This window comes from Phaethon aethereus (assembly GCF_964289735.1).
Source record: "Phaethon aethereus genome assembly, chromosome: 2".
NCBI classification, from domain to species: domain Eukaryota; kingdom Metazoa; phylum Chordata; class Aves; order Phaethontiformes; family Phaethontidae; genus Phaethon; species Phaethon aethereus.
The window spans coordinates 171,842,920-171,865,750 of NC_138582.1; the positions used below are offsets into that span (position 1 = coordinate 171,842,920).

General features: G+C 59.7%; 1 protein-coding gene across 1 annotated transcript in view; it reads left to right on the forward strand.

Moving 5' to 3' along the window:
* LOC309402682 (arf-GAP with GTPase, ANK repeat and PH domain-containing protein 3-like) overlaps positions 1–20,081 on the forward strand; it is a gene marked incomplete at both ends in the record, with an annotated part of 61,196 nt that extends 41,115 nt beyond the window's left edge. Inside the window, 5 exons of the mRNA XM_081996542.1 lie at positions 16,887–17,041; positions 17,604–17,694; positions 18,020–18,242; positions 19,304–19,559; positions 19,854–20,081. Coding sequence (XP_081852668.1) covers positions 16,887–17,041; positions 17,604–17,694; positions 18,020–18,242; positions 19,304–19,559; positions 19,854–20,081 — 953 coding nt within the window. The remainder of the gene's footprint in view (positions 1–16,886; positions 17,042–17,603; positions 17,695–18,019; positions 18,243–19,303; positions 19,560–19,853) is intronic.
* Positions 20,082–22,831: the final 2,750 nt, after the last annotated feature.

Here is a 22,831-nt window from a genome sequence, read left to right on the forward strand (position 1 = left end):
GAAGACCATGAGCAGTCCTTGAACTCCAGCTGCAAAATCTGGCTGAGGTGGAAGCTGTGTTCCAGGATGTCTGGCTATGCATCCTGGGGTGCTATGCTGAAATACATCACGCTGGGCGTCCCTCTGAGAAGTGGCGTGTGCTGGACAGTGCTCTTTTCTCAGGACCTTTAGGGGGTGAGGCACTGGCACTCCTTGGGAGAGGAGAGCCAAACGGGGCCTGTCCTCATGCGGGGCCACCCAGCAGCATGTCACATCAGGTACAGGACAGTTTTTCCTTCTTCCACCGTGTTTCAGAGCAGCAGTTGGTCCATGCTAAACTCGTGTCTCTCTTGCAGGTGCTCCCCACTCGACCAGCAGTACCTCCCTGCACTCAGAGCGCTCCATCAGTGGCATCAACCTGGTGGGCTTCAGCTCAAAGCCAGATGGCATGCATCAGCGCTCCTACTCTGTGTCCAGCGCGGACCAGTGGAACGAGGCGGTGGCTATCCCTGGCAGCTGCCCCAACCCCTGTAAGTGGCACTTCTGACCCCGCTCCCCTCAGCTGCAGCAGGTGTGGGGGGGTATTTTGGTGGCGGGGCAGTCCTGAGCTCTGTCCTGTGGCTGTGAGCCCAGAGTTTGCTCATGGGTGTCGGACGCAGTATGTGGGGCCTTGTTGGGACTGTCCACCTTCACGAAGGTCAGCTGGCAGTGTCCAGACTGGGGGAGAAGCTCTCCTGCCGGGCACGATGAAGTGGTCTCCCTCCAGCCAAGGGATGCTGCTCCACGGCAGGACTGTTCCGACCTCGCTGCTCCACCTGGCCTGTGCTCAACTTGCTGTGCAAGCAGTAATCATTGCTCTCCCCATCTCTGCTGCTGGTCGGCACCCCCAGCTCCCAGATTTTGGGGCAGTTGAACGAATAGGAGTAACTCCTGTCCCTGGAGCACACACTGAGAGCGGCCTGCCCCCTCCCCCCACGCTCACTCGCTCTCTGTGATGTTTCAGGACAGTTGAGTGAATTAAAATAATTCATACATTTCCCAACGTAGCCACTTTGCCGAATTGGAAAATAAATGCTTTTGTGCTGCATTCATCACTCCTTCGTTCCTGGCTCTGCCGCCGCACTAAAAAAGCAGTTAAATGCACATCAAGAGTGGAGGAGCCATTTCCATGCCTGCTCGCCCCTTGTAGTTCTCATTAGCGCGGCAGCCGCCCCCCCGCTCGGTCCCAGGGGCTTTCGCAGTTTAAAGAGAGCCTCTTTATGATCATTACCGGAGTCCGACTGTGCGGGCGCCATTTGCAGCTGAGGAGGCTCCTCATTTGTAACTGTGAAAAACTATCAATTTCAGCGCGCCTGATGCAGCGGCTCCATCATTGGCCCCATCAGCTCCCTGCTGGAAGCGAATTAATCAGACTGTTACTGCTGATGGGGCAGCGCAGGCGACGGGAGCGGAAGGGCGCAGCTCTGAGCATTAATGTGCGGCAGCCCCCCCGCCCCTCGCCTCGGACATGGGGTGCAGCAGGGCAGCCCCCGTGCCTCCGGCGCTGGGAGGAGGTGGGCTGCGAAGGGGGAACCGCTGCTCTGCGCGCCGCTGTGGACACTGGCGCATCAGCTGGGGCGCTGCGGGGCCGGACCCCGGCTCTGGGAGAGGGATGCCCCGCCGCAGGCGGCACCTTGCCCTGCCCACGGGAGCCGTGCGCGCGGGCAGCCGGAGACTCCAGCCGAGCCAACTGCCGAACGCGCCCCTGTGCACGCAGCGGTGGGGTCCGCGTGCGCTCGTGCAAGCGAGCAGACACGCAGCACTGTGGTCGGCACGCCCATTGCCTTTGCACAGCTGAATTCTGTGTCGCAGCCCTTCCAAACAGCAGCCGTCTGCCTGGATGGCCTCCCGCCCCAGGGACCGTCATGGCAGGTCTTGTCCTCCCCCCAGCAGCCCCGCTGCGGAGCCCAGGGTCCTGACGTGGCTGCGCTGTGCATTTTGCCCGCCCCGGCTCTGGCCCGAGCATCACTGGAGAGCAAGCCAGCCTCTGCTACCTGTCCACGGGGGGAGCCTGCTGTGCTTGCGGCCACCCAAAGCAATCTGCCTCTTTCATGCAAAGTAACCTGGAGACCGACACAAACAGGAACTGAGATGCTGCTGCTTCTGCCTGTGATGTGGAGGAGTGAAAAGTCGACTCGGTGCTAATTGTGCGTCTTGAGTGCTGATGGCTGCTCCTCCGCTCTGCCCGGGTCCCGCTGCGCTGTGCTGGGCCCTGAGCCCTGTGGGTCAGTCCGGCCTTGCCCTGCCCTGTGTTAGTGGTCCAGAGACATGTCACCGGGCCAGCTGCGCTGAAGGGTCCGCGGTGTGCAAGAGGTGAGCAGCCTGGCTGTCCTGAGGGCCTCCTGGAGCGGCCTCACAGTCCGTCACACGGCTCGCAGCGCTGTCACCGCCGCATGGGCGGGGACGGCACCTCCCAGCATCTGTCTCCCATCGCAGAACCGCTCGGGGCTGTCGAGAAGGGGCTGGGGCAGGTGAAGGCCCTGGAGCAAGCCCCCAGCCCCAGGGGGTGGTGAGCAGCTCCCTGGGCTCCTGGCCCTGCCAGCTGCACACGCGCCAGGCTGGCGGCTCTCGGGGCTGCGCACCGGCGCGGCCGGCAAACGAAGTGGGTTCTCGGTGTCAGGAGGGAGAGGGCTTCTGGGGGGACGGGTGGTGCTTCCCGTGTGGCACAGCATGCCAGCTGAGCAGCATGTCTGCCCCTCCGCCGCAGGGCTGAACTGAGCTGAAGCAGGCATGCCTCGCACCTGCGCCCGAACCCTGGCCATGCCGCTGTGTCTGTGCAGCCCAGGTCTGAGCTCTCTGCTGTGTTTCCAGCTCCAAACGGAGGGGCCGGGTGGGGAGTATTTCTCTGCCGAGAGCAGACTCGCAGGCACGTGCAGAGGGTGCAGGCTGCCCTCACGGCTCCTAGGGACCAGCTGCCTCCTCCGGTTGTGCTCTGGAGAGCACGTGGAAGAGGTGTGGGATGGGCTGTAACGGTCATGTGGATGTGCTCCAGCATGTTTTGTGTTTGTCCTTTAAGGGAGGACCTCTCTCGCCCACCCGTGGGGACTCAGAGGCTGCCCACAAGGCCAGCTGGTTTGGAGGGAGGTCCCACGTGTGCCTGCAGAAGGGTTCCCATGGTGAGACGGGGACCTGGGAGTCCTTGGGTGGGACAGAGGAGCTCACTTCTGTCCTGCTGGAGAAAAACAGGGAGAGCAAGCAATACCTTGTCTCGTAGAGGGAACGTTTCACCGTCTGCCCCCGCCCAATTGCTGTCCCATCCCACTGGGGGCCCTGGAAGTCCCCAGCCCTGTAGCTTTAGCTGCTGGGCGGTGAGAAAAGCGGGGTTGTGGACAATCTCTGCTCTGTTCATGCCCTTCTGCAGGCGCGCTGGCAGGAGCTGCAGAAGGGCACAAAGCCCCAGGCTGAGCCTGCAGCAGGGCAGGGTGCCGGCAGTGCGTGGTGCGGCTCGGGGTGTCCTGGAGCAGTGGGCAGCAGGCATAGGCTGGATGCACACGTGTAGCCTCAGTCGAGAAAGGTCAGGTCCCCTGCGACATCCAGGCTGGGAGACGAAGGTGCCTCACACCTGCTCTAAGCGTAGTCCTGTTGAATGGTATCACTGATTTATATTTATAAAAGCGGAGGCTGAATTTATTAGATTTCTCTCTCTTAATTGTCAAGGGTGAACTATTTCCCTGTGGATAAATACCAGCAGAAACACCCTACTCATGTGTGTCAAATGTAGTAGAAACCCAGAGATGGAGCAGCTCTGATGGCGCATCCTCTCCCAGCCTCGCGAGGGGGGCACCAGCTGCACACCGGACCTCTGCACGGGGTGGCTTCTGGCCGCTGCTCCGTCCCACTGCTGGGTGTTTGTCTTGCCACACAGAGACAGACCAAGCCCCAGAAAGCCACTCTGACTGAACCGGGCTGAAAAGAGCGAGTGGGGGCTAGGCTGCAGCAGGAAAAGGGTTTGCCAAGCCACAGACAGTCCCCGCTGCCGGAGGGTGCTGCCCCTGTTAGACACTGTGATTGCTTTCTTAATTTCAGGTGCCAGAAAACATGGAAATTGCAGGTTAGGACTTGATGGGAGACAGGGGGTTGTTGCAAAGAGGACGGCGAGCTGCCAGGACAGAAGCGGGCTGGGAGCGGAGCTGCCGTACGTGCCCTGTGGGTGGGTGGACACTGAGAGGCAGGAGTGTATTTCGGAGAGGGTTAACAGTGCAGCGAGGGCTCCTGCGCCTCGTTGCCTTCCCCGGAGTCTGCATTTTTATGCTGATTGGAAGCCTGCGCTGTGTGTGCTGCTGAAATTGAATGTCAGGCTTTTGATTTTGTTGCTGGTCTCTAATGAAATTTGACATTTAATGGTGAGTGCAGCGGCAGCGTGTGTGTGTGTGATCGGAGCTTGATTAGCGCGCTCTAATTGACAGTAATTAGGCAGCTCCCTGATTGTTTCTAATTCTGCTATTAATTGTAAGGAACAGTATGATTGAGGATAAATTTGGTGCGTTGCTGCTGGGGATGCAGCTTCTTCAGCTCCGTATCGGAAGCCTATTGAGACCATCATGCTCAGGTTCCTAAGTGTGGCAACCCCACTCACCTCGTCTGGCAGAGCAGTGCCGCGGGGGATCGATGCTTCTGCAGCGGCAGCGCAGATCCCAGGACCTGGGTCTGCACCTGGAGGACCCGAGAGCACCTCCTGGGACTGTCCCTTCCCAAAAAGCACACATCGCTCTGTGAGGACGCTGCTGTGGAGCAGTACGCGCAGGGATGTGCGCTGAGGGGTTGGTGTGTCGGGCTGTCCCCAGCGATGCCGCTGTGCTTGTCCTGGCCACGTAGATGCCAGCGCTGCCTCTGTGTCACCATCTCAGATGAATCCCAGTGCAGAGCACGTCCAGCCTGACCCAGCCTAAGGAGCCTGAGCTGGAGCGGGCGTTGGAGCTGCCCCGTGTGATGGGGCTGAGTACAGGTACTGTCCTGTCTCGTGCGACTGTGCATTTTGAGCCAGGTGGAGCCCCAGGGCTGTCTTCAGGACGCTTGGTTGTCTCTAGAAAGAGCAGACTGTCACTGTCTTGCTGTACATTACTTTCTTTATCTTTGTTCCCAGCTAACGGTACTGCCGATTCTCTCAGCTCCAGCCCGAACATTTCCAGTGCTGCCAGCCCGAAGCTGGAGCCACCTCCGTCACCACATGCAAACAGGAAGAAGCATCGCAGGAAAAAGAGCACAGGGACGACTCGGCCTGATGGCCCCAGCACAGCAGCAGAAGGTAGGAAAGGTCTGCTGCCGGGGGGCAGCTCCGCTGGCTCAGAGTTCTGGGCACCCAGGAGTCCTGCTGGGGCTCGCCAGGGCCCTTGGAGCACTGCTCGTCCCAGCCAGCTTGTGCTTAGCCATGAAGGAGCAACCTGCCCTTCTTGCTCTGGCCTTGATTTCTCACCTGCAGTGGAAGCAGGACTGCCATCATGCCCGTGACTACACATGCTATTAGTGGTCATAATAATTACTAAAACTGTCATAGGAGAGCTGAAAGCACACCACATAGTTAAGGTGTGCTTAACTATGCTTAAGGTGTGCAGACACTTTCTACCACAAAGAAGCACCTATTTCTGTTGGCTTGTAAATTTGCCAAACTTCCATCATTTAAAAGACCTATGCTGGCCATCTGCCTCAAACCTTTGGAAGAGTTTATCATCTACTTCAGGAAACCAGTTGAAGATGTATACGTTGCTTTGCCTATGCTAAAAGTACTGATGTTTTTCTGTTGAGAAACTTCGGTGTCTCTGTGGTTTCTGAAAAGGGACCCAAAGCTTGGCAGGGAGCCTGCAAGGCACAGTGAGACACATTCTGCTGTGAAAAGCTATCCACATTTGTCCAGGTAGAGATTAGCTTGGCAACCACATTCTCCAAAGCCTGCATCTATGGTTACTGTCTGTGGAAAAAGTGATCCTCAGTCCTTAAGTTTTGACTTTATCCTAGGTTATCCTGTCCCACAGCACTCAATAAGCTTTTGTAGTAAACCAAAATAAAGATTTAATTCAGATGACCAAAGGCAGGAGGCGTTTGAAACTAATGCATACTATAAAACAAACCAGAAAATTTTAGCCTGTACATTTGTTAGCCTGTACCTAACAAAGCATGCTGCGGCTGTCCTGGCATCTTGCTCCAAATCACAGGTCAGTCTGTAGACCAGCAGCCCAGCCTTTCCATGGCAGAACAAGTTCTGTCTCTTAGAGGTGGTGATGATCTGTGTAGGAGTTCGGCAGTTCTGTTGTTCAGTCTTTTCTGTTGTAGTTATCTTCATCTGAAAACCACTGAGTTTAGGAAAGACTTCCCCTTTGTGGTGGTTGATTCAGGCATCTTGAGCATCATTTGAGTCTATAATATACACTGGATGTCTCACAGAAAGCAAGAAGCATTCTCTGTGTTTACATTTTGTTAAACAACTGATCTGCTCTTAGCTATGGGTATATGTTGACTCTTCAGACATGTTACTGCCCTTCCCCACATCAGCTCTCAGTTTGCAGTTGTCAGTCCAGTCCTTTGGCAAAAAGAGAGACATGTATTCTTTGTATGTCTGAAAAGTGGGATACCAAGGAGTAGAGCGACTTTGCACCTACATGTAGGACTACGAAAACACGTGCAAAAGTACTATGGCCCATCCTGTAAACAGTACTCCAAGAGAGCACGGAGATACTAGAGAGAGTTGTAAAGAGGGTCCCAAAACTGAGTTGGGTCTGATGAACATATTTATGATGTGGACATCAAGTTATTCAGCTTACCAGAATGAGGACTGAGAAGCAAAGAACTGATGTTTTCAGTACTTTGGGAGAAAGAAGTCTGGTCGTGCAAGGCTGTTCAGCATAGCTGATGGGGGCGCATGAGAAGGTGCAGAGGCTGGGGTCTCAAGTTACACAAAACTGAATACAATTTTTTAGTGGAAAAGGTAATTAAATGTGGGAACACTTTAATGAAGCAGTAATGTGGACTAACCACTGCTCAAAGTCTTAAAATTAACTGTTACTTTTCCGCAAGAGGTATGTGATCCGTCCCCTGACAGAATTCCCTGCCCTCTGCACCCAGGTGGGCAGACCCAGTGCAGAGCCGAATCACACGCCCCTTTTCAGGCAGACGATCCCCTGCCTGCCGTACCTCTGATTGGCACCGGGTCTCCCTGCCTGGGGCACCCTCCTGGGGCAGCTTCTTTTGTCTCTCCCCTGCCCCCAGCACTTGGACTGCTCCCCAGAGCTGACGCAACTCGGGGTGCTGCGCCAGCTCGTCACCAGGACCAGGCAGCACAGGGCGGATGCAGAGCGACTCTGGGACTGGTGCTCGGCTTGTCTGCATCCCAGGCGCTCAGGGCAAGCACTGGACTGGAGTCACTGTCCTGCCTGGCCGCATGCATTGGAAGTGGAAACCGGCAGCAAGCAAATAAGAGGTAATGAGCCTCTGTGTGAGGTCCCATCCTGATGTCTCAATGGTCAGCGATTGGTTCCAGCTGTGAACCCAGGGCTGAGTGCTGCCCCACGTCATGACTTATGTGATGGACTGGTGTCCATAAGTATGTCTGATTCTTCCTTGAATCTTTTTTAGCTGCTTTTGAACAGTTACAGTAGTTTTTTTCACTGCAGGATAATCTGAGGTTTTTGCTGTTGCATAGTCAACATGGTGAAAGCGTGAAAATCGCCTTGCAGAGAGCAGGGCTGCTGTGTTCCCTGGCAGAGCTGCCATCCCCTGTGGTGGTCAGCCGCTGTGGAGGGTAGACCGTCTTGGGAGGAGCGTGGGGGACAGCCCAGTGACCAGCTGTGCTCTCCACGAGCTCACACCAGCGTGGCCATGCCAATGTGGGGAGCACCGCTGTCGGGAGCCCCCAGAGCCTCCTGCCAGGAGCCATGTCAAGCCAAGCAGGGTGTCGGGCTCAGCTCTCCATCGCAGTGTCTCTCCCAGGCACAAGCGGCAGCAGGGGAGCACGGAGGAGCCGACGGCTTGGGCTGCAGCCAGGCTGCCTTCGGGTGCACCCAGCCCAGCGCCTGCGTGTGCAGGGCACGAGCGTCTCACGTTAGCATCCTGGGAAAGTTGGTGAGGTCTGGGGATAAATTGCCATCAGTTTATCTCATTTAGGAGGTAATCAGAGCCAGGGACGTGCGGAGCAATTGAATCTTAGTTGTTCTGAAGTATCATAAATCAAACGAGCTGTTGCTTTTTTACATGGTCGCATGTTAAAGAGAGCGCAGTGTCAGGTTGCTAGGGAGCATCAGCAAACTATGGCAAGCGTGGTATTGGGCTGCTGGGGATGTCACCAAACCGGAGAATGCAGCTCGGGCTGTCAGGGAGCACCCACAGGCTGGCAGACATGGTGTCAGGCTGTCGGGGGATGTCGCAGCAACCCCGGGAAGAGCTCGTCACTGCGGTGGGGTTGCAGCGTCAGCCTGCAGGGACCACCAGGAAAGTCTGCTCAAGATCAAAGCCCAGCAAAGCACTGCGGCCAGGAGTGCCCCGTCCTGATGCAGACAAGCCCAGAGCCCCCGCTGCAGCCGTGCCTCCTCCGTGCCTGGGACCTCTGGCCCCCGTTTCGGGCAGCCGGGAAGGCCCCGGGGAGCCACCAGGCACATCTGACGGCAGGAGCACCTTCGCGACGCTCCCTACGCCAGCATCCCCATGGCTGCCAGAGCTCCGGGGATAATGAACTTCTCATGTGCTTAAAGAGTGATGCAGGGTGCATGGCGAGAAGCTGACAGCCCCTTAATGTGCTTCTCAGTGGCGGCCAAACGACGCGGTTTTGTCTTTGTTTTTTAGTTTTAAAACCCACGGGAAATTGATGGCCAGTAAAGAGTTGTGTTGGGGCGATGTGCATGATTAATACCAACTGTCAGGGGCTGTCGGAGGCCAATCTCGGCAAGCTGGGAGTGCGGGGCTGAGCTGCGCTTACCAGATTGCTGGGGATTCCAGCTGCTATTGCTCAGCTCCCGCCTGCCCCACGCAGCTTGTGTCACCCGTGCGCTCCCTTCCGCCAAGCCTCTTAATTCAGCGCTAACAAGTCACTCCTGCTCATTACGGACCCCGCAAGCTCCCCGCTCCATCCTGGTGGAGAAAGCAGCCTGTGCCTGCGCATCGCCACACGCCACAGCTTATCCCCCATCTCCATCAGATCCACAACCCCCTCGTTCTGTGGTTCCTGGGGGGACCTTGCACAGCTCCATGTTGCCTCTCCGAGAGACCGTCGTGTGCGCATCCATAACCCCATGGGCGCATCTTGCAGCAAGCCTCCGCATGCGCCATGAAGCCCGTGCTGCCCGTGCCCTCCCTCCCGTGCCGGCAGCGTGATCCCCCAGCCCCAGCGCGTGCGCACGCCCTGCATGGCCCTTCTGCTGCCTCCCAGCCCCGCTGCACTGTGTGCACACGCTGCGCCCCATATGGCATCCGCACCCCCCGATAGACACAGAAATTACGCTCTTGGTCCTTTGCGGTGACCCCCTCTGCGGTTCCCTCGGGAGCACCTTCTCTTCCTGACGCGCAGGCTCGACTGCCTTTGCCGTCCTTCCCCACGCGCGCGCACACGTTTGGGTGCCCCGCGGCGTGCCCTCTGTTGTACAGTCAAGTTTCCCCATCTCGGCTGGTGTCGCTGTGCAGAGCCCTCCCCAGCCCCGCCGCCCCGGCCCAGCGTGCCCCCGTGGGCAGGGCAGGCAGCGGCGCGGCCCCGGCGTGGGGCACTCCGGGGCTGGGGGCGCTGGGACAGAAGGCGCCGCAGGGTCTCTGTAGCAATGTTCTTGCTGTGGCTCTCCTGGCGGCTTGTCGCTGTGGAGGGGGCCTGTCCCCGTTGCACTAATACAGGTTAGGAATATTGGGTTTAATGATCTGCAAAATGAGGAGGCAGCGAGCTGACATTTACGAATGGTGCCGCATCCTTCTCTTCCCAGACGCCTGCTAATTTGTTGATATCCCAAACACCTCATAATGATGTGGTACAGTGGCAGCTTGCAAACAAGCATCCCGAGGCTGGGGGGCCTGCTGGCTGCCCTGCTCCTGGACACTATTCACAGTCGTGGCAGCAAGAGAGCGGAGCTGTGGGCCACAGACTCCCTTGCACCAAAGGCAGGACCAGCCCCTGGTTCCCGGCCATGCGCCCCACGTGCTGGAAGCATCTCCCTCCCTCCCTGTGTGACCACCCACTCGCCGGGGCATCTGGAGGCACCTCTGCTGCGCCAGCGCAGAGCGGGCAAACGAGAAGAGGGAGTAGGAGAAGGGCAGCGCCAAGGGAGAGACTGGGTGTGACTTGGGGCCGGGGGAGAGGGGAGGTGAAGAGGAGACTTCTGCTTCAGGAGCGGCGTATGGCTCAGTGTGAGCTCTGCTTCTCGTTTTGGTGCTGCTGAGTGGGATCCTGCAGGGGTGCCGGGGCAGGAGTCCCACACCGTCCTGCATGCAGGGCAGGGGCTGTGTCCAGTCTGCTCGGGGAAGGAGCCAGCTGGCATGGAGGGCTCTCAGTGCCTGGTGTGCTGGCGTGGAAGTGCTCCCACCCATCCCCTGTGCTGAGCTCCCTCCTGTCCAGCCCACTGGGGTGGGAAGTGCTGGCCCGTGTCCTGTGGGCTGGCGTGGGGGAGCCCTGCCCAGCGCCCTGTGGGGGGAGAGAATTGCAGCCCTGTTGTCAGGAGTGCTGGGAGAAGCACGATCCCACCGTGCTGGGTGAGGAGCGCCGTGTCTCCTGCAGTGACTAGAGGGGCATTGCTCCATCTTCTGTGTCCTCCCCGCAGAGCTGCTTTCTGTCCTGATGCTGAGGGGCAGGGGAGCAGCCCGCCCCATATCACTGCTTGTGCTGCCCCAAGCCTGGGGGTACGTTGGGTACATGTGGGGATGTGGCCAGCAGGTCCCACTGCAGCTCCCAGGCAGGGCACACTGGCCTTGGGTTTCACGCCGCACCCCAGGGAGAAGCAGGGTGCCCGTGGGGAAGGAGGTGGGAAGTGCCGCTCCCTTGACTCCACGTCGAGGTCCCTGCATCGGTGTGCCTGGGCTGGGCTCTTCTGCGCTGATGCAGCGTGTAGCCTGAGCCCTTCACAGAGCAGCAAAGGTCCCTGTGCCCAGCCGTGTTTTAAGATGTTTTAAGGTGTTTTAGCCACCCCACGTGTGCTCAAAGCTGTGCTTCCTCCCACTGAGAGCAGAGAGAAGGGCCTTGGCACGAGCTGTAAGGGCAATACTCCCAGGACGCCACTGCTTCCCTTCTTCCCTGTGCTGCTTCACATCTGCAGCATCCCGGGCTGCTTCCGCAGGGCACGGTGACAGATCCACCGGTCTGCTGGGCATCTCATCTAGGGCACCTTTGGGCCACAGAGCTCTGTCCCACCCTGGCTTCTTGGTGGGGCTCGCCCCTTACCCTCTTCCTTTCACTTTGTGCTGGTTCCTGGCAGTGCATGCAGGATGTCTCCGTTCCCCCATTTCTTCCCAGTCCTGTGGTGCTCACTGCTGGCTCTGAGGAGTTGCTCCCTCCCAAGGATGGCTTGTTGGCAGTGGGGGCTGCTGGCTTCCCCCCTCTCCAGTGCAGCAGGGTGGTGAAGGGTGGCTCCGCGAGGGCTGATCACCTCACTGTGGTGGCTGCAGAAATCCTCGAGCCCGCGCAGCTTGGTGGCTCAGTTACTAGCCGGGTCTGGGTGCCGCACGGCCCTGGCCCATCCTGGCTGCTGTGCAGTGCCCTCGCTAATTTTGCCCTCATTTGGAGCACTCATTGCTGGGCAGCGTTGGAGCTGGGTCATGGGGTTAACACCCATTAGCAGAGCCGGCTCGCACCGAACTCTGCTTAGCAACTCTTCACGGAGCTCAGTCTTTAAAACATCATCAAAAAATCATCAAGAGAGAGAAAGACAAGCACGTTCATTTCCACTGCCCACTAATTCTAATGGAGCTGCCGTAATGGACTCCCACCAGCATGCCTGTAGGCAGCTGCAGGGCCAGGGAGACAGGCTCTGCCTTCTGGCCCTGGGATAGCCCCTCTACCCCAAGGCGGCTGGGAAGGCTCCCCGCTCCTGTACCAGTGGCTTCCTCGGCACCTTAGCCCTATTGAGTCAGAGCTGGTGAGCTCTGGGGCTCTTCTGGCCACCCTGCCCGCCAGGAAGGAGCTCAAGCCCTGCACATGGTGCAGGGAAGGGCGTTCTGCCAACTCTGTGTCGACAGAGGCAGTGCGAATCCTTCTGCCTGTGTCATCTGCTTTGTGCTACCCTTTCATCTGGCCAGAAATGCCCCTGCCACATCAGAAATCTATGCTTCTCCCCAGAAAAATATGAGAAAGCCCCATACCTTCTGTAAAGCTCTTGACTTGAGTGTGATTCAACTTGTACGGGCCCCCCAGAACACTCAGGAACTTGTCCCAGACTGTCCGAGAAGCTGGGTCTGCACACCATTTGAAGCTGCTCTGAGTCCTCGATTCCCTTCCCAGCTCTGCGAAACCCTGTGTGTGATTCAGAAGGCGCAATCCCGCAGCTCCCGCTCTCCTGCCATAGCCATGCCATGCTCCAGCCTCCAAAGAGGTCTGGCCCGGCAGTGCCGTCCTGTGTTGCTGCAGGAGAAGAGTGGTAGTGATTTTGCTTGCGAAAGCAGCCTTGGTGTGGAAGAAAAGCTGTCGTCCTTTGTTAGCTCTTCCCAGGCTCTGCTGAGCGCAACAGGCCCTTTGTTCTGAGTAAAGCTGGAATCCATGAGACACAAAAGAGGAAGGGGAATGGAGCTTGCAAAGCTGGTGCTGGGGCTTTGGTCTGACTGGGACCACTGCCAGGGCTGGGCCTGGTCAGCCCCTGGGCTCTGGGATGCCCCTGCACTGCGATGGTGGGAAAGTCTGTCTGAGTGTCGCTGGAGCCCCAGAAATCTCACTGTTTGCCGGTGGTCAGGTGTGGGCAGCCCAGCAGGCACGCGGCAGGAGGGAGCCACCTGCCCCTGAGCAGGGGACTGGGGGACACACGGTACCCCCCGCCCCAGCGCAGCACCGGAGGGCAGAGGGGCCTCCGCAGAGGAGCAGCGGCGAGCCCCGCGTCGGAGCCTTGGGGCAGGCAGGTGCTGCAGGGCAGGCATTTGCAGCCTCGTCTCTGCTGGGAAGCGTACTGGTGCAGGAAGGCTTGGGCTGGGATTCCTGCCTGCGTGTTTGGCGGGGGGCTACTGAGTGAGCAAGAGAAAGGAGCAAGGATGGTGGAGTCGTGTGAGCCCATGGCAGGAATCCTTACCATGTCCTGAGGACTGTGCCGACCTGCTTGCTGCTGTCTCAGTGGCAGCAGAAGCAGCTCAGCAGCAGGGAACACTTCAAGTGCATCCAGTACTTGCCAGGTCCAAGTGGCTGGCCTGGGCTCTGCAACACACTGACAGTAGCCACAGGTGGCTCAGACCAAGGATGTGAGAGATTTAAGGAGAACAGGGCCCGCTCTGATATATTGGGCTGCCCCAGGAGTGCTGTTGTTGGTCGCTGCTCCAGCAGTGTGGCCCGATCTGAGATCGGGGAACTGTAAACACTCCTTCAAGCCGCTGGACAGTCACTGCCTCCCAGGAATAAAATGCCACTCTTTCCTTCCTGGCTATTAGTGCTTCACCTTGGGCAGCAGTCGACCCGGCAGCTGTCCGGGGCCTGATCCTTGCTCTCCTGTAGCCTCCTGTAGAGCTAGAAGGACCTGTCTCCAAACAGCTGGAGCGCTCAAGTCTCTGGACTGCAGATCCCAGTTACAGGCTGGGCTGGTGGAAGATGTGGGTGGGCTGGAGCTGAGCAGGGGCTGGGCAGACCCAGTGGAGTGCCGTGGTAGCAGGTCCCTGTATCGCCTGACCGCTGGCTGCCAGCAGTGGTGGGGTCCAGGGTGTGGCCGTGCTTACAAGCAGGACAGTGCTAGCTAGCCAAGGAGGCAGTGGCTCTTAGCCTGGCTGTTGTCTGGTTATTTCTTCTCCCAGTATTCAGAAGTTACCAGCTGTATATTTTCCAAGAATCTTGGTTCTGAGCTGGGATTTGGTGTCCGTGGAGCCTATACAGCAAACATCCTTAGGGTAGGAGGCATGTTGCCCGCAGGGGGCTCCCCAGAGAGGGGCCCGTGGCGTCTCTTCTGTGGCTGACAGCTGGAGGAAAGGGCTAAGTGCTGGGCACGCTTGACGTCCTGGGTAGGCAATTGCATCATCACAGAGAGGGGGGTCCAGCATGACTGACCCTGCAGTCTGGTCGTCCTCCCAGTGCCCCGCAGTTTCTCATCCCCAGCAGGAGAAAGGCAGTTGCAGACATCTTTCACCAGAGGAAGAGTCCCAAGCTGACTGTAGGGTGAAATGAGTGAAACAGCCTCCCCTTCTTATCTGGGAAAAGCCAGCCAGTTGGCACTTCTCCTGGAGAGCCCTTCATCCTGTAGTCATTCGATCCTCCCAAGGGTCCACTGGGTTGGAGACCAAGCCTTGCGCTCCTGCACCAGTCCATTTCATCAGCACCCATGATCTCCAAGCCCCTGTGGCTGCTGCTGGGATCTGTGCAGGACACGCCATGGAGCACTCTTGGCAACGGCAAAGGGCAGGCACCTTTCCAAACAGATGTCACTCACATTTTTAACCCCCAAGAAGTGCAAGATCCTGAGCCTGCTGGGTGAGTAGCATGACGCTCCCCACCACGGCTCAGTGGCAGGAGCGGCACTTCGCCCTCGTTGTTTCGGGGTAAGCAGGCGTGCGTGGTGGGACAAGAGCGAGCTGGGGCCCGTGCCGGTACTCGCCAGCGCAGGTGGCAGTGCCTGCGAAGGAAGCAAGAGGCTGGGGAGAGCACTTGCAGGAGAGGAAGGGCTGTGCTCTCCCACCACCCCCGCTGGATCCATCTTTCCTGAAGGAGGCTTCCCATGGCTGCATCCATTTTCTGAGTGTCTGCGGCCACAGCCTTGCCCAGCTGGTGCCAGGCGGCCTGGCAGCTTTTGGGGGGGGGCTGTGCTGTTGGTAGGACCCAGCTGGTGGCCTCTGCGCCCCTTCACTGGCTCTGCTGGAGTGCTGCAGGCTGCAGCAGGCTCCTCTGGCCACAGCTTGCAGGGGGAGTCAGGCAGAGGAGAGGACCCCCTCCACACCCCCTCTGCTCACCTCCCCGTGCCTGCCGCGGCAGGCACAGACCCCACCAGGCTGGGGGCCAGCCCAGCCCAGCCCTGCCTTGCTGTGGGCCAGGCTGGGCCCCTCAGCCTCCATGCCGTCTCTGGAGCTGTGCAGTTGACTCCCTGCTTTTAATAGAGAGCTGGGAAGGCACATTATGGAGATGAGGGTGTTATTTGCATAACGCTAATTAGGTAATTACAAATCATTTTGCTATGAGCTGAAGCGTGTGCTGTGACATAACGTTTATTAGTCATTCCATTCAGGCCCCGCTTAGTTAAGTCATTTACTGCACTAACTACTGAAGTTGGCAATAAAAGGTAAATGCTGGTGCTTGGGTGCAAAGCTGAGGCAAGGCACCCCATGGAAATCTGAGGCCCGTGCACCCGCTCGGTGCAGCCCGTGGCACGGGCTGGCAGGGCAGAGCCCAGCCCCAGCAGCCCAAGAGCAGTAGCCAGAGGGGGAGACCACATTTTGAGCCTTGGTTTTCAGCGGGCTTTCGGTTGTTTTGGCACCGTTTTCTTAGGCCCAACAGGCCTGAGGTGCTTTCGCACATTTTCGCTGTCCCCCATCTGCTCTGCCACCCAGCGCAGAGGTGCCTGTGCTCTGACACCCTCCCTGGACACCCACCAGGCAGCCTGCGTTTGTAGGGATGCTAATGCTGCCATTTGCATTCCAGCCTCCAAGTGCCTGCCGGTCTGAGCAACCCTTGGGGCTCACCAAAAGTATCTTCCCTGAAGACCGAAAGTCAGGACTTTGTCACCATGTGTTTCACAGCCACAGAAGTGCTTTGGTGTTGAGGCTGTACCTTCTGGGGTTGCTTGCGGGGCGCAGATGCCAGCGCTGTGCAGAGGAGCGGCTGAGGCAGCTGGCAAGCAGGTCACCTGGCTCTGCCCTGCGGGCACTTTGCCCTGCGTGCGTCCCTGCTGCCATCCACCAGCCTCATGGAAGCAGCTCTGCGTGGCCACCAGCTTCCCAGGTTTGGGAGCTGGAGGCCACCAGCTCCGCAGGGCACTGAAAGGTGCCGGAGCTGAGAATGGCATCACTCTTGCCTCCTCCGTGGCTCCTGCCTAGGTCTCTGTGACTTGATGCTTCTCTAAGGGAAAGCAGCAGCTGTGCCCTGTCGTGTGGGTCCGTGGAACACCCAGGCACTGAGGGCTTCCCGGGCACGATCCCTGCCCTGCTGTGCTCCGCACCTGGCGAGGCTGCCCTTCTGGATGGTGCAGGGCTGTGAAGAGCTGTCTTTGAGCCCACCGCAAGGGCCCTCCTCGCATCTCCTGACGCAGTGTGTGGGGCCTTGTCCCTCTGAAGCCACTCATCGGCAGGCACCCAGCGCTCTGTGGGCCTTTGGGGGGCGATGGGGCTGTCTGTGGGCACCAACTCTGCGGAGGAGCTGATTTCACCGCTCTGCCGGATCAGCAGCTTTCTCCGAGGGTGGGACACATGGCATGGAGAGCAGGGTGCAAGCAGCTTCCAGGAGCGTGCTGCTACAGCCTCTTGGGTTTCCCAGCCCGGGATGGTGGGCGAACGAGGCCGCGGATGTTCGTGTGCGGGAGGAAGGGCGAGGAAGGGCTCCTCCATGCTGGTGGAGCTGGCGCACAGGGAGCTGCGCGAGCAGCAGGAGGGACGGGCTGGCACAGAGCTCTGGTTCCTCCCTGCAGGCGCTCTGTGCCTGTGCTCCCCTGCCCCAGCCTCCTGGGGACCACTGCTGCCAGCAGCGCTGCCCACGTGTGGGCACAGCGATGGCCCGCGGGGGGCTGTCTGTGTGATCATGCTTTGCGAGGCCGGCAGCCGCCCTCCTTCCCTGACCCACGTCCTGGCACACCTTTCTTTTCCAGAACCAGATGAACCATTTGAGTTCATTATCGTGTCCCTGACGGGCCAGACGTGGCTCTTTGAGGCCTCAACGTCAGAGGAGCGAGAGCTTTGGGTCCAGGCTATCGAGAGCCAGATCCTGGCCAGCCTGCAGGGCTGTGAGAGCAGCAAAAATAAGGTAAGAGGCCTCAGCTGAGTTCTGCTTTGTTCCCTCCTCTCTGGCATCTGTCCTTTGCTGCATCCGTCCCTGTCCCAGGCTTCCTGCGCTGCCCAGGCCGGATCCCACCCTGATCCCTCTGCTCCCAGTCAGGGTTGAGGCCCATCCCTGGGACTGTTCTGCTCCCCTTGAGGTTTCGCATCACCTCTTTGAGCTCCCTGTCCTCCCTGCCCCAGCCTGGCCCCGGCTCCATGGAGCTCTGCATCCCACCAGGGCTGGATCCTGCACTGTCTGCTCCCCCCGTGGACAGCTCTGCCTTTTCGCTCCCCCTCCTGGCCCACTACACCCCCCTCCTCCGGCACACTCCAGGCTGCGAATCGGTGTTCCCTCCAGACCCTGCTCTCCTGGAGAGAGAGCTCCTGGGGACTCCCGTGCTGGGCACCCTCCTGCAGCGCAGCCTGCGGGGTGCCCGCTGGAGCAAGGTGCTGGCAGCTGCCTGGTGGGCTCTTGGGGTGGTGGCGAGAGAACGCACGGTAGGGCAGCTGGCCTTGAATAAACGGGGTTCCCGTGTATTTTGCTGCAGGCTCGGCTGGGCAGCCAGAGTGATGCACAGGCCATGCAGGCCGTCCGCACCGCACGTGGGAACAGCTTCTGTGTGGACTGCGACGCACCGAGTAAGAAATGCTGCACCGGGAGGAGGGGCTGCTTAGCCGGGGAGGGAATGGGGGCTCCACCCCTGCCACCTCCCCTCTTACCCAAAGAGACCCACTCTGTGCGGCTGTCCTATCCTTTCCTGCAGTGGACCCGTTCTTCAGGGATGGGGCACTGACCCACTTGCCCTGCTGGTCCGTGACCCCTTCCGGACCAGCCTGGGGTCCTTGCCTCTCTGTGCAGCTGGGACACAGGTGCAGGTGCCTGCAGATACGGGCAGATCATAGGGACAGGCTGGTAAGTCCATGCTGTTATTAACTCTTCCCCCACTGATCTTTGCACCCTCAGATCCAGACTGGGCAAGTCTGAACCTGGGATCCCTCATGTGCATTGAGTGCTCCGGGATCCATCGCAACCTGGGCACCCACCTGTCCCGTGTGCGCTCCTTGGACCTGGATGACTGGCCTAGCGAGCTTCTCATGGTCATGACAGCCATCGGCAATGCCCTGGCCAATGCTGTTTGGGAAGGAGCAGTGGAAGGCTACCCCAAGCCTACCCCTGAGAGCGGTCGGTAAGAGATGCTTCTCAGACAACCACACCAGGAGGCTTGAGGGCACCACAGGAGGTTGGGAGCAGCCATCCAGTCAAACAAGAGAGGGGCAGGAATCCTTGAGGTACTCCAGTGTTTGGGGTCCTGCCTGCTCTCTGGGCACTGGAGGTCCCCTCCCACTGTCCTGGTGGGCCAGCAGGGCTTCATGGCCAGCCGTGGCCATGCAGTGACTGCTGGATCTGTGGCTGGCTGCAAAGCAGAAGGGGTTAACAGAGATGGCTTGGCAGCGTTGTGTGGGTCTCAAGGGTGCGTCCCTTTCAGGCCCTTGTCTGTCCCTATCGGAGCGACTCTCCTGTCATTCATCCCAACAAGAGCCCATTCTGCGGCTTATCAACGGATAAGGAGCGGGTCAGGGGGCGGCTGGAGTGAGCATGCTCCGCGCAGGGCATTGATGGCCGCCCGCCAGATGCAGATGGATAGAATGGCAGCAGATAGCAGCGGCACGGCACACATCGATCCGCCTGGCCCCACAGCCCCAGGCGGGATGGACGCTGCCGCAGCCTTTGTTTGCACCAGGCGAGACGGCAGCAGTGATAACGTGCCTCCCGTGGCACTGGGCTGTCGTGTGCAGCAGCTAACCTTTTCTTGCTGCTGGCCATAGCCCACCCGCAAGCACGGGACAGAGACGGTCCCCATGCTGCCACGTAACGGGCACGCAGGGGAGTGTATGAACACTGGCACGGAGGTCTGGGTGTCTCTTTGCCCGGTGACAGGTGCGGGGTCTGGGTGCAGGAGGCTGCTGCTGTACATCATGAACATAAGCACACCGTGCACGTAGGGCACTCTAAGGAGGAGCGGTGAGACAAGTGTTTGTTGGGCATGTGTCCAGAGCAGCGTGACGGAGCCCCAGGGACAGCCGTGTGCGGGGTGGGCTCAGCAGGGCAGGTGTCTGCAGCAGGGGCTATGCAAGGCATGCCTGTATGTGACGAACGCTCACTGCTAACGGGGTGCATTTAGGGTGGCAGCAGTGGTATGGGCGCCCAGGCGGGTTGGCCCACCTGTGACAGTGTCCCGTCCGGCAGGGAGGAGAAGGAGCGCTGGATCCGGGCCAAGTATGAGCAGAAGCTCTTCCTGGCTCCGCTGCCCCAGTCAGACATCCCACTGGGGCAGCAGCTGCTGCGGGCCGTGGTGGAGGATGACCTGCGCCTCGTGGTGACACTCCTAGCCCATGGCACCAAGGAGGAAGTGAATGAGACCTACGGGGATGGAGATGGGCGCACAGCACTGCATCTCTCCTGCGCCATGGCCAATGTAGTCTTCACACAGCTGCTCATCTGGGTAAGACAGGACCTTGCAGCCTCCACCACAGCACTTGTGGCCCTGTCCCAGTGCTTTCGCACTGCAGCACCTCCTTGCTCCCAGGTCTTGGGACACCCTTCGTCCATTCCCCTCCTGCGCATTCCCCCACGTGCCCACTGGCGCTGCCCTGTCCACACTCCCATGTTCCTCTCCCTGCCCACCCCAATGCCACAGAGCCCCTCTGCCTCTGCTGGTGCTCTTGCTGTGCCACCCCCGTGCCAGTGCCACATGGTGCCTGGGTGCCGCTGACTGGCTGCTCTCTCTCCTGCACAGTACGGGGTGGACGTGAAGAGCCGGGATGCTCGAGGCCTGACCCCGCTGGCCTACGCCCGGCGAGCTGGCAGCCAGGAGTGCATTGACATCCTGCTGCAGCATGGATGCCCCAGCGACAGTGCCGTCACCACGCTGACCCCCAGCCTGCCCCGCCGCAACACCAACGCCAACAACAATGCCTGCACCGTGGTGCCAGCTGAGCTTGGCTCCAGCCCCAGCGCTGTCTAGCTCCTCGTGGGCCCTCCATTCACCGCACGGCCGCCTTCCAGCCCTGCCGGGGGACCAAGGCCACAGGAGTGGGTCTGAGAGCAGCACAGCCGGGCCACCTGCTGTGCTTGCCCCCCACCGGGACCTCTGTTCTGGCTGGGAGGAGGCCGAGGAGCCAGCAGCCTGCTCCTCTCTGCTGGTTCCTGTGGGCTCTCCCCATGCAGCTGGCCAGGGAGGGGGCTGTGCAGGCCCAGCACTGTCAGCTTGCAGAGGGGCTCCCTCATAGTCACTGGGATGGGGGGCTCCAGTACACCCCATTCTCATAACTGGTACAGGGGGAGGGAGGCAGTTTCTCTGTGCCCCCCACCGCACACACATGTAGATAATGCAGGGGCTGGAGGCAGCTGCGGTGCGTGGCCCTCCCCTGCACAGCCGGTGCTGGGGAGGGCTATTGCTGCACCCACTCTCCCAAACAGTAGGGCAGTTTGGGCACTTCCCTCCTGCCCTCCCTCCCATACTGGCCTTGCTGTGCACTCCTGGTGCTGTGGGGAGGTGGGGGGCAGCAGGAGGTGCCCGTTTCTCCACTGCACCCCCGTGCTTCTCTCTGCTTCTGGCCGGTGCAAGGAGGGATCCAGTTGCCGGTACCGCTTTCCACGTGCTGATGCAAAGGGAGCATCTCTCCCACGCAGCCCCTGGACAAAGGCCTCTCTGGCCTCCCTGATGACCTAGAGGGGGAAGAGGCTAGTCACCCCAGGATCCCCAGCTGTGTCTGTCTGTCTGTAGAGTCACTGTCCTTCCAGGTTCAAGCCCCAAAGCCATACATGGTGCCTCCATCAGACCATACCCACTGGCTCCCGCTGCTGCCCAGGCGGGGCTGGTCTCCGGCTGAGCAAGAGAGAGGAGACGAGCATCTCCCTATGGTTTTGGGCCAAGCCTGCAGCTGAGCGCTGGAACCCCAAGGCTTTGGACACTGCTGTGGAACGTCTCTGTCACTTGTGTATAAAATGTACATTGGAAATATTTATATGGACACTCTGTATATACTGTTTCTTTGCCATGAGTTGCCCTGTGAGTGTTATCTGCAGCCAAGGAGATAAAGGCCAATAAAGCAACCCACCTCCTGCTGGGCCAGCTGTTCTGTGTGCTGCCTTTTGGTCCTCCAGTGCAGCCTCTGTTCTGCTTCTTGCCCACTCTGTGAGGTCTGGTGGCTTTCCACCCCAGACTGACAAATGTTCAGCCCTTTCTGCTCCAGCTCGGGAGTTGGTAGCAGCAGTCCTGTGCTGAACTGGGCCCCTTGGTGGACGCAGCAGAGTGCTGGGGTTGGGGTGGGGAGATGTGTCAACACTGGGCATCATGGGACAATGCAGGGGCACAGCCCCAGAGGGAGGCACAGCTCTGGCAAAATCGAAGATGGGCACAGCAGAGGCAAGCGCTGGGGAGGGGACAGGGTGGGTCAGGAGTGCTGGGGCCAGCTGGTCCCCGCGCACAGTACAGTGAACTTGAAGCTGGGGGGGGGCAGGCAGAGGTGGACAGGGAATGGTGGGCTGTCCCGGCGAGCAAGGAGCCTGAGTGGTTTGCTTTGGCAAAAAGATTGCTGCAGACGACTGGGCGTCATCTAGTCCCAAGGCACAGACAGCCTCCGGGGCAATGGAGTCATGGGTCTCTGCTCTACCATCCGTGACCCCACATGCTTCTCCCAGCTTTTGGCAGAGCAGGGCCCCAGTGCTGCTGGTTCTCCACTGGCTGCACCCAAGGCCGCACCACAAGTGACAGTTTGGGGCCCCAGCACACCCTTTTGCCAGGCCTGGGTCCAGGCTCTGCACCGCCCTGGGTCTGGGCACAATCCTGGGTCCCCAAGCCTGCGTGGTGGTGCTGTAAGGAAGGGAGGGACCAAGACACTGCGCTCTCCCGCCGGCACCCCACCTGCCACAGGCACCCCTCAGCAGTCCCCTCCAAACCCCTGTTGCCTCCTGCCCGTGCCCCTCCCACGGCAGAGGGCTGCCACACTGGTGGCTGCAGATGGTGGCCCCAGACGCTCCACCAGCCCCTCGACTCATCTCTGCGTTGCAGCAGCCTGTGCCAGTGTCGTGCTCCCCGCCCTGGTCCCACTCCCAGCCCGAGCCCTCCCCACCTGTGCCCGTGCCGGCCCCTCATTCCCCGGCCCCTCTCCTTCGTGGCGTGCGTCGGTGCCCCGGCCCGGTGCTGGGTTTGGTTAATTTCCTGGCGACTGCATTAGCGGGAATGGAAGCCGAGGGACGGCAGCTCCTCTGGGGCCCATTAATCATCCCCCTCAGACAAGCTGCCTTGATTACAAGTGGCAAGAAATTCATTAGGGCTGCGGCTCTGACAACTTTTATCTGCGCGGCTGGATCTGACTCATTAGGCAGCCAAATTAAAGCCATGATGGGCCCTGATGAAATTCACTGCTTGTTTATCTTGTGCGATCTGATACATCTGCCCATACATCATCTCCCGCGCGGGATCCCACCCGGCCCAGCCCTGGCGCCTCCCTTCCCATCCCAGCCCTGCCCTGCCGTGCCGCGGTGCCCCTGGCCTGCAGCACAGCCTGGGCCCAGCTCCAGAGCCAGCCCTGAGCCAGGGGCTCCAGTCAAGTCCCTCGCCTGCCCCTGGACTTCAGCTTCAGGCTCTGCCTGGGGGTCAGGGCCGGGAGCCCCGGCTGCACCAACAGGAGCTGCGTGAGGACAGCCGTGGGGCCACACGGCCCTGAGCAGCCCCTCCTGGGCCATGCGGCGCCCGTAGGGGCGTGCAGC